The sequence below is a fragment of the Nelusetta ayraudi genome, unplaced genomic scaffold, assembly GCF_046127955.1.
Source record: "Nelusetta ayraudi isolate G7.1 ecotype Tasmania unplaced genomic scaffold, CSIRO-AGI_Nayr_v1 ptg000053l, whole genome shotgun sequence".
Classification (NCBI taxonomy): domain Eukaryota; kingdom Metazoa; phylum Chordata; class Actinopteri; order Tetraodontiformes; family Monacanthidae; genus Nelusetta; species Nelusetta ayraudi.
The window spans coordinates 5,504,136-5,515,000 of record NW_027466103.1 but is presented as its reverse complement, the minus strand read 5'-3'; the positions used below and the strand labels follow the sequence as shown (position 1 = coordinate 5,515,000).

The 10,865-nt window shown below is 48.1% G+C and overlaps 1 protein-coding gene and 1 long non-coding RNA gene across 2 annotated transcripts in view; one reads left to right on the top strand and one right to left on the bottom strand.

Moving 5' to 3' along the window:
- The window catches only part of slco3a1a (solute carrier organic anion transporter family member 3A1a), a 36,090-nt gene extending 26,441 nt beyond the window's left edge, over positions 1-9,649 (bottom strand). The window contains exons 1-2 of the mRNA XM_076037947.1: positions 8,883-9,649; positions 2,497-2,953 (exon numbers count right to left, since the gene is read on the bottom strand). Coding sequence (XP_075894062.1) covers positions 2,497-2,953; positions 8,883-9,044 — 619 coding nt within the window. The 5' untranslated portion in view covers positions 9,045-9,649. The remainder of the gene's footprint in view (positions 1-2,496; positions 2,954-8,882) is intronic.
- Positions 9,650-9,663: 14 nt separating this feature from the next.
- On the top strand, positions 9,664-9,858 carry LOC142896349 (uncharacterized). Its single transcript, XR_012928337.1, has 2 exons — positions 9,664-9,698; positions 9,731-9,858. It is a non-coding gene; the product is annotated as an uncharacterized LOC142896349 (long non-coding RNA).
- The last annotated feature ends 1,007 nt before the right edge of the window (positions 9,859-10,865 follow it).

Here is a 10,865-nt window from a genome sequence, read left to right as displayed (position 1 = left end):
CCAGATGGATGGAGTGTTTTTGGTGACCCACCTCATAGAAGAAAAAAATATCATGGAATATGGCTTGTGCTTGTGCCAAAGCGTTACAACAAAATCAGTGTCTTTGAAGCCCCAGGGTATTTAGCTCTTTATTGAAACGACTCTAATAACGCTGAAAAAACAATGAAACACAGCTATTCTATCACTTACTGACGTAATATAATTTCCTCAATTTCTTCAGTTCGGTGGGCCGGATTAAAAAGCTTAACAGGCCACATGGCCTCCAGGCCGTAGTTTGCCCATGCCTGCTCTAGTTCTATTAGCATGTTAGCAGATAGCAGGTTGTAGCAGCTGCTAACTTGTGAGATGCTTATCTTACATTCCAGGCGGCTTACCGACCAGAGAAACTGCCAACCTTTCTCCCGGTGCTAACTAAGAACAGTGTTTCAGAGTGTAGTGCACTTCCTGCTAGGATCATAACTGCAGTGAGTAGAAAGCTTTGGCGATGGTGGAAGATGTCTTTAGCATCCTCGCATGCTGTGATTCTCCTTTGTTAGTCGTCGTGTTTTACAGAAGCGCATTGCTGCCAGCCTTGAAAAAAAAAATCACGTTACTTTGTGATAATTATCACGTACAAATGTTATATTTTCATGTTGTAACGTGATACTGAACCCTGTTTTTTTTTTTGTTGTTTTTTTTTAGGGTGGCAACAATGCGCTTCCGTAGTGTTTCACTGACAAACTGCTCCAGTTAGCTTACTTACAAAGTGGAACCAGGAATTTTTCATTTTAAGTCGACTATTAAATTGTTTCTCTGGGCTGTTTGTGTTCACGATGCATCACTGGAGAGCAAACCCGCCCTTGCAGCGGCTTCCCTACGCGCTCTCACGTCACGGCCTCGCGCCTCTCGAGTTGTGATTAGCATTGCAGTGAAATCGTCATGACAACGCAGTGGCCGGCAACGACGACGACGACGACAACAACAACAACAGTGAGTGAGCTGTGGTTCGGGGCAGCGAGGAGGCAAACAGCATCTCTGACATTTCAGTCAGACGAGCGCATTTCCATTTCCAGACACACCCAAAAACACGACCGCGTACAGTACATCGGACGGTTCAACCGCGTCACGCCACTTTCTTTATGAATCAGCCTCTGGTTGTGAGCAAGCAGCGCGACGGGGAATCTAGAAGTGTGCACGGCTCGTAGTGGCCTGTGTGTGTGTGTGTGTGTGTGTGTGTGTGTGTGTGTGTGTGTCACGGGTGGGAACTGCCAGCAGGACAGTCCATCTGTGTCTCTAAGCAGCGTTGTGCGTGAACGAGGCCCTCGCAGTGCGTTCACCTTCCGCTCAGCTTGGTGAGATGTGATCTGTCTGGTGGTGAGTGAGTGTTACTGTGGTTTCCACAAGTGCTCATACTGAAATGAGGGCACTGCTTCGAGCCCCACCACAGTTCACATAGCCCCACCCCACTTTGCCTTCACTAAGACTCGGGTGTCCCAACGACGCTGTAACCAAACCCCTGGTTTGTGACGCTCATTTACAAATCTAATTGTGTGGCAGATACAACACTGGCCAATCAGTGACCACTGAATATGGGCTGGTAATAGTGAGCAACCGATCGGGAGCGAGCCAAGAAGCACTTAAAAAAAAAAATTATACATATATATGTATATATATATACATATATATATATATATATATATATACACAAATGGGGTCACAGCAAAGCCACGGAAAGTGAAAATCCTCACACTTCCTAACGAGCGGAGAAAAGCTTTCTCCGTGGCGGAATGGCAAAGTGCACACGCTGCAGCAAATATATACACGTCCCCGAACGGCGATTGTCTGTTGAGAAGTCTGCGCTGGAAGCACTTTGAACGCACCTTTTAAACCTCGAGGAGCCACATCAGCAGCATCTCGCCTTCTCAGACGTTTAACCCCGTATTTGCCCTCTTTTGCGACCGACACTGCCGTTACGGAGATTACAGAGCCGGCGGATCATCTCGCCTGGTGCCTGCGAGCCGGCCTGGGCTCCAACAAAGAGCCCCGGTGTGCAGCAGAACAGCACACGAACACACCGCCATTGACGTGGGCTAATGCAAACGTGGCCCCTGGTAACAAACATGTTGAGGGTTTTTACGTCCGTCTGTGAACCTTTAAGCCTCTTCAGGAAACCAGTGTACTTGCAGTTCCTATCTGTAAAAGTTTATTTAGCATTGGTTGAGTGAGAGTCACTGCACTTTAATTTGTAACCGAAACTGCAGCATCCTCTTTCTCCATACTCATACATACAAAAGAGTATTCCCTGCAGTTATTCAGCATTTGCATTTTGTGAAGCCAAACTTGCTTTTTCAAATAAACTCCAGCTAGGAAAAAAGATTACGTTGGGGCAACTGGACCTGTTCTTGCGATCTTTCAAGACTACTTAGATGACCTGGATGACTGAGAACCTTTCATTTGGACAAAAGGCCTTTCATCTTCACACTTTTCCAACATTGGCGACACGAGACGCAGCCTTACCTATGTAGAGAGACGAGTCTTTCTTCTTGACGTGGTCGTCGATGTAGGACACCCCGAGCGGCTGCACTGGCGTGGCTCCAATCCCCAGCAGGACCTGGGCTCCGATGAGCAGCAGGTACATCATGTTGGTGTTCGTCTTGTTGGCGCAGATCAGGTCCTCGGCCTTCTGCGCGACGCCGCTGCTCATGTTGGCGCACACGTCCCGTCCCTCGTCGGTCCTCCACATCTCCCCGATCTCGTACTGGTTGGTCAGGAACTCCGGCAGGGCCGAGAGGAGTGCCCCGAGGGCCATGACGATGCCGCCGCAGCCAATCAGACGGGGTCGATGCGCTTTGGCCCCGAAGTAGCTGACAAACAGGATCAGCACCAGGTTGCCAATCTCGAAGCTGCTGGCTATCACTCCGACGTCAGCGCTCTGCAGGTTGAACCGTCGCTCCAGGGTGGTCAACACGCTCACCTGAAAACAGGGAGAGAGAGGGATGCTAAATAAAGCCGGTGGCATGGGAGGACACTGAACCGAGTTTGGGCACAAAGACAAGACCAATAAACAGAGAAACACACGGAAGGACACAAAAAATAAGCGTTTCAAGTTTGGTATTAGTAGACATGGTGACAGGCAGTACGTTGGGAGTACAGAATCATTAGCTTGAACAACATATACAGGGTCTGAGGCAACAGCTAATCCTCCTACTTTACGCAATGAGGACTACCAGCATGTTTTCCCCCTCACCAAAAAGACTCGATAATGAACTCACAGAACCATAACATCAAACAATCAGATAGAACATAATATACATACTGTATATACATACGCATATGCAGTATATATTACATATGTACAGTATATATTAGTGTATACATGCATATGTGTGTATATTATATATATATGTATATATCATATATATTCATAAATGTGTATATATTATATATCCTTAGACACACACACACACACACACACATTATATATATATATATATTACATACACATATACACATATATATAGAGAGAGACAGAGAGATCTGTATATACATAGATATATATACACACAACATTGCTGCATTGTTTAGGATCTTCTAAAAAAAAATGATGCAGGCTCATATCATTAAACCAGGCCCTTCTGCAGAATACTAAGCTACTAAGACGTTCCGCACTACAGGGCTCCTCCCTGGAAACGGGCCTGTTTTTCATTAGTTGGGCACTGCAGCCAGCCTTGTGGCACATCACAGGCTTTTAACTCTTTCTCTTTTTCTGCAGCCACCGACAATGCAAGAGTTGCATCATTTTCAGCGACGCATGACTCAGGTATGTTGCGCGTGAGGTGGACGTCGGCGGTGGCATGCGAGCCAACTACGCCCTCGGTGTCATGTAAAGAATGCTGCTTTCTAGACGAGCCCAGTGGTGTGTTTGCTTTGCTCGGAGTAGTACAGTATGTGGGAACAGTCTCAGTCCATGTGAAATGCAGTCCCACATGTAACTTTTTTTTTAGTTAACTATTTTCAGATCTTTCCCAAAGTGATTTCTTTGGAGGGAATGGCATTTTTCCATTCCCCAGCATGTCGGGTTCGTAGCTCTAAAAAAAGCAGCCTGTAAACGCAAATATGCCATTCTGAAAGCGAGGGAGTTCACCATGAGACGAGACGCTTGCGGTTTCACCGCTTAATTTTTTTTTCCACAAACTGTTCCAGCATGCCAAGACAACATGCTCGGGCCAATTGGTTTGGATCTAGATGCATCTATGAAAGGAATTGACTCAATAGGGCACGTCTGAGTTCACTCCTGTTAAAGTTCCCTTTACAGGGTGAAAAGAGTAATGGTTTAGTTCCCCGTACTGGCGGAATGCATCGGTGAATTAGAAAGCCTCTGCTGTCTGTTGCAACCGTGGGTAAAGTTGACCTCAAGTCACCAGCAAACAGCCTGGCTAATGGTTTTGGCGGGGTTTTTTTGCGGGGTCTTCAAGAACACGCTGTAAAATGGCTGTAAAATGGCTGTAAACAGGTGTAGAAATGAAAACAGAAATACAAGCAAACAGAAAGCCATAATAAAAAACAGTAAAGCAGTTAAAGGGGTCAAAATGGTCCAAACCAATGCAACAGACACAAATTGCAAAGCGATGGATGCAAACTATGTCACTTTGCGCTGACTGCCCAACGACAGGGAGCGTGAAAGTTGCTGTTGGACCTCCCTAAGCCGTACCTGAACCAGCAGGGTTCTAATAGTCTCATGGTTCTTGTTGGGGTGACAAACATTTTCCCCTCAATCAAGAAAACATTGCACTTTATTTCAGGGATTGGTCGAAACAGTGCAACAACAGTCCAGACTAGTTTCTGACTTTCTAGCAGACTAACTTCTGTCTAGCCCTTGAAGCTGTCCTGAGGCAAAGAGTGAACCCAGTACCCTTCACCCTCCATTTGAAACCTGATGCGAAACAATTGTTGCCTTAAAATAACGTCCGCATTCTCATCCAAGACGCTGTTCGGATCAGGAGGGGGGTAAAGCACTTCCGTTATCCGACGGCCCGTCACCAGGCGAAAGCGTGGAGGAGACGTCGGCGCGAACAAAAACATTTCACTGTTTGCTTTGCCATTAGAGTTCAGGGGGTCATTGTCTGCAGCTCCATCCGGAAGCTCCGGAGTGACAGCAGGCCCATTCTTGCAGCTGAACACAACTGCTGAAGGTCCTCGGCAGCAGATCAAAGCAGTGGCTGGGAGGTGGGAAGGGTGGTGGTGGTGGGGGGGGGTTTCGGGGGCTGATGGAGCCGGGGAGCTTTGTGTGAGGGGATGTGGAGTGGTTAGGAAAGTTCACGATGAATCACGAGGCCTTCGGGTGTGTGTCTGCCAGAAATGCCAGCGCGCCAGACAGGCCGCATTCACGCACGGCCGGCTTCGTCCCGCCGAGCTCTCAACGCAACGTCGCAGTTCTCAGGAGACAATAAGCTCGAGTTACATCCAGAGTTGAGTTTGGATCCTTTTTTTTTTTTTTTTACATCCTCTAGTGGATGTGCACAAAAGAGACTAGAAAGTTAATTGGATTAAAAACGTTTGTGTGGAACATACTGTTAAAATAATATTTAAAAACTAATGTACTGGTGATTACTAACTACATAAATAACAGGGCACGGCACTGCTCAACATGTGCATGCCCGTTGTTGCTGAGTTGTAACAGCTGCTTTCCAGTAAAGACTCGGGATGTCACGGGGCTCAACACAATATTACACTGTCCTCCATCCACAGAACAAACACGCACTTGTGTCAGGCAAAATCCTTCCGGCCGTTCCCTTCAGGAGTTGCCACGGTGAACTGATTTGCATGTTTGGTCCGACGCAAATTTGTATGTCGGATGCCCTCGGGGACAGAACGGGTGACCTGCACAATGCAGACACTGAGAGAGCGCCACCAAGAGGCTATATTTTCGGCATTACACGGCTGGTGATTGAACCTTGGTATTGCACTTTCCCGACAGGAAGCGCGGCAGACAGCGCTAGCGACAGCCCGGCAATGGAAACACACAGAACTCGGGAGTTAACACACAGTTTGGTTCTGACTCAAACTGGCAGCCGACCAGGAGCCTTACGCTGAAAAGGAATTATGTGGGAAAGATGTTCCACACGGTGCTTGGCGGTCGGAGCCACGTGCTCTCGGGCTGTGGAAATGTTTGGTCGGGTTGCATGACAACAAAACAGGCCACGTCACGCTGCGTGCCACCACCGCCGTCCACCAAGTCATTTTCCCAGGGTAAGAAATTCTGCTTGTTTTGAGACAACAGCAACGGGGGTTTGTGCTGTGGAAGAAAAGGAGGAGAAGCAGCAGGAGCAGCAGCAGCAGCAGCTCCTCGGTGCAGACGTACACTTTGGCACATTAAGATTTAGCGGCGATGTGAAAGTGCTGAAGCGGCGCAGAGTGTGACGTCGCGGCAGCTGTTAATAACCCATTGAGAGCCGTTTGCACAGTTTTATGGGTGTGCAACCTGCTGAAGATTGACTAAGAGGCACTCATGGCACTTAAAACTGCGGCGAATAATCCCTTTTTAAGAATCCTAAAGAGCCATTTGATGCGCCTAATATGTCCAGCACATAGGGCGCATTTTATTCCATTTCTTTCCTTTACCTCTGTCAGTGCAACAATTCCAGCAACTTCAGCTTCCTCATTTTTTCCCCCGAGGGACCAAAGGAGTCCAGGTCAGACTCGCTGTTTTACAGCTGTCCCACTGAACAAGGCCCTAAAACTACCTGGGTCGCTACTGTTCAGGCTCAATGCCGTAACCGTAATGCGAACGGCTCAATGACTCAGCTTTCAGCGCGACGGCCTGTCGAGAAACATCCAGACAAACGGGAGAATCCCAACGTTGGATCCCGCCCGCCTCCCGACGCTCAGCTGCTCAGCGCAGAGGCAGTTTGACTGGTTAGCTCAGCTGAGATCTCTCAGCCTCTGGCCGCACTCTGAGGCTCCTGGCTCTGCAAGGTACGAATCATCGGGGTGTTACTAAAAACCAACACGGCCCAGACCTTCAGGTGTTGCATACACAGACACACACGGGGCGACGAGCACAGCTTTATACACACACCGCACACACGCAGTGCAACAGACAGGTGGGAGTCTGGCAACGCTCGCGCGCAAGGGTAAACATCTTCCTTCTCAGTGGATTCCAGACGAATGGGAGGCAGAGGGAGGTAAACAAAGCGTCCACAGGTGTGTGTGATAGAGCTGTCCCCATGCTTTATCCTAAGGCCTGACATTGTATTGAGCCTGATACAATCAAATGACCTCACAAACACAATGATGTATCTGGAATCAGTAAATCGAATTAAGTTAGAATTAAAAAGCTGATTAGAAAAAAAAGGAGATTACATTAAGCTCCTGCTTTACATCCTTTAATGTGATGCAGCCAATTAGTTAATTACCATCATCGCAAGCTCGGCTCTTTTCTTTTTAACTGCTTCTTTTAAAAAATGTTTTTTTGTTCTTAATACCACTTCACTTGAAGCAAAAACATTTGCTATGAAAAAATAATGTGTTGCAACGATCACAATGTAGCAAAACTCCTCTGAAGAATCAACACCTTTTAATTTGCCGGTGCCACCCAACAAAAAAAAAGATTCCCAGCCGAGTGAGAAAAATTCATGCTTTTCTACCGAAGATCGTCGCCTCACTTCGCACAGAGGCGTCTAAATCGGGACGCTCGGCGTGCACCTAAGAGTCTCGCGACGGTAAGCAGCTCACAGGAAAGTGAAGGGAAGTCGTGTTTGGTCCCCTCGGTGCCAGCAAACACGCTTAAGTCCCGTCATCCAATCATCAATCCAATCATGTAGGCACACGCCAGTTCACCAGATCGCCAATGAACCAGGCACCTAATGTTCTGCCCGTCTAAATCAGGCCCCCTGTAAATGAGCTCTGACACACACACACACACACACACACACACACACACACACACACACACACACACACACACACACACACACACACACACACACACACACACAGGCCAGAAAATCCTCTTGTGTTCAGTGGCTCCCTACCTCAGGCCGCCGGCTTTTATTGTCCAAACTGTTTGAACAGGTGTCCCAAACCAGTGCGCCATGAAAAACAGCCCTGCCCTGCTGTTTTCTTTTTTCTTTTTTTTTATTATTATTCAACAGTCAAATCGGACTTGCCCTGTGTCACTGTGGGATGCTGGGATCCTCAGCAGGTCATGAGGGGAGATAGATAAGATGTTCCATTCCAAATATGGCCAAGGCATTCAGGGCTTGGCCTTTTAATTGTGAGTGATTTTGTGGGAGAAAAAAGCAAAACGGGGAACTAAAATGTGACTCATATTGAAAGTAAACCTTTGCAGCAGCTGCCCGAAGCGGCGGGAGGGACACTTTGAAGAGTATTTTGGAGCTTTTCCAGAATCCTTGTCCACCACATCCATGTGAGAGCCAGACTGAACTAACTGGGGGTTTTTAAACAATTTGTCATTCCTTATCTGTTTTTGTGCACATAATTGGCTAGTGCAAGTTTGTAGTTAGGACAGGAAATGAAAGATGCTGGAGGGTGGGGTGGGGGGGGGTGGGGGGGGGTCCTTGACCTTGAACGTCATCTTGGCTAACAAAAAAAAAAAAAAAATCAATCCATAATACATTATAGTGACAATACCGGGGCAGTTTAACAGTGTTGGGGGCTACCTGTTCACAGAAGCACTAAAGACCCTGCAGGCAGCGACAAACAGCGAGCGTTAAAGACGGTCGTCTGAGGGACATGAAGCGTCTCAGCGGTGATTTAGGGCTCCGCATGCGGGTGGGAAAGCCGCCAGAAGCCCCGCATGCAAGCATACAACCGGGATAACACAACACAACCTCACCTCCACCTCCACCTCGCTCCCCGGGAGCCCAAAGTGTGCAACTTACCAGGTACGCTCCGACGGTGCCCTGCGCCAGCATGAGGGCGCATTCCGCTATCAAGAATATCTTGATATTCGAGAAGCACGATGAGTTCTTACGGGGGCCGGCGGCTCCTTCCAACATGTTTCCGGTGCTTCGGTTCGAGTCCCGCTTCTTCTTCACCTGCATCGTCCGCCTCCGAGCCTCCGCTTTCAGCCGCGCAACACTCGGAACGCGCGGTGGCGAGGAACCCGCCGCATAGAAGCAGCAGCAGCAGCAGCAGCAGCAGCAGAACAAGAAGACCGGCGAGGCTGTCTTGTTCAGCGGCTTCTTCTTCTCTCACCCTGTCCCGGAAGGTGACACATGTACACGCGCTGTGGCGGCGCTCTCTCCGATCGCCGCGGCTGGCTCCTCGAGCCCGGCGAGGAGGAGGAGGAAGAGGAAGAGGGGGGAGGAGGTAGGGACGGTCACCGCGGCTGGCTGTTCCGGGTCTCGTCACACCTGGCGAGCGAGCTGGGAGACTCGTGTTCTAACTCCACGGGGCACCGGCGCTCGGCTCCACCTCGGCATCGCCTACCGGCCGAACTCGCACGGGTGACGGGCGCGCGGACCCTGGATATAAACGGGGGCTCGCCTCTCGAGCTTTCCCTCGCTGCTCGTTTGTTTGTTTGTTTGTTCCCCGGAGTGCGAGCCCTGGTTCTCCGTCCTCCTGGACTGCAACGTTCCCGCTCGCCGGGGAGGGTTTGACTGGCTCGGCTGTCACTGCGCTCGCGCCGCTGTCTCTGTCTCTGCCTGCCTGCGCGGCCCTACAACTTGCCTCCCACATGCGAGAGGGAGAGCGAGGTAGAGCAAGAGAGAGAGAGAGAGAGAGAGAGAGAGAGAGAGAGAGAGAGAGAGAGAGAGAGAGAGAGAGAATCACTCCACTAGTCCCGTGGGATCCAGCGTGCGTCTCGCTGACGAGAATGTAGGAAAATATTTGAAAGTGGCCCCGGAAGAGTTTTTTTTTTTTTTTTTTTTTTTTTTTAAATACGAGCCTAAATGTTTAAAGAAGAGGTGACATTTGACACTGAGCAGTCGTGTAGTTTCGTTACTTTTAAAGCCCTGACAGTTCAGTGTTCACTCCACTTCAGAGCTTAAGTGCCTCTAAAAAAACCTTGCAGTTTTGCCTTCTCAACTTTGTACCTTGCTTAAAGTGGACATTTCCACTGAGTCTGAAGTCAGTGGCCGCGGCACTTTTAAGCCTGTGGAGTCACTGATGTGACTTTGATGTTTTGCAAAATTCCAACCTTTAATATTGAGAAGATGGAGCGTGAGATGTTGCTTTCAAGTGAAAGCGGCTGATCGGGTGTTTTCTTTTTTTGTGAGCGTGAGAAGATGTGTAGTACAAAAAATTGGTTCAGTATTAATTATCTTTGTTTTAGCTCTCGCTTGTCTACCTCCCATAATGCATTGATCCTACATTTTTTTCACTGTTACCATGGCACTTGCAGCATTTATTGTCGAGTTATTCACATTGCAATAGTCAATGATCTCAGGAGGATTTGTCGCCTTGTATAGTTTGTCACATCTATAAACTTGTGCCCGATCCTGTGGTCTTCCAAGTCTATTTATAATGAGACTAGATGATTCTCAAGTCTTGAATTGAGAATCGCAAACAAAGGGATAGTTTAAACAAGTTTTTTTTTTTTTTTTTAGCTGAAAACTCAAATCGCTATTTTTGTAGTTACCATGGACAACAACTGGAAAAGCAGACCAAGCGAATGCTCACTGAATAAAGCGATTGGACTGATTTGTGGGTTTCCACAATGCCGTACGACGTGAGCGGCCCTTTATGACATGCGTACACATTTCTTTTGAAATTGCAACATCATAGAGACATCCACCTTATTTAAAATATGAGCAGGAGGACCTGAGCATGGAGCAACTATCTTTAGCAGTTATGTGGCACATGTGCTGTTCACATGGTCTCTGATCAGATCAAAAATAAGTTACACCACCACCTCTGATTCA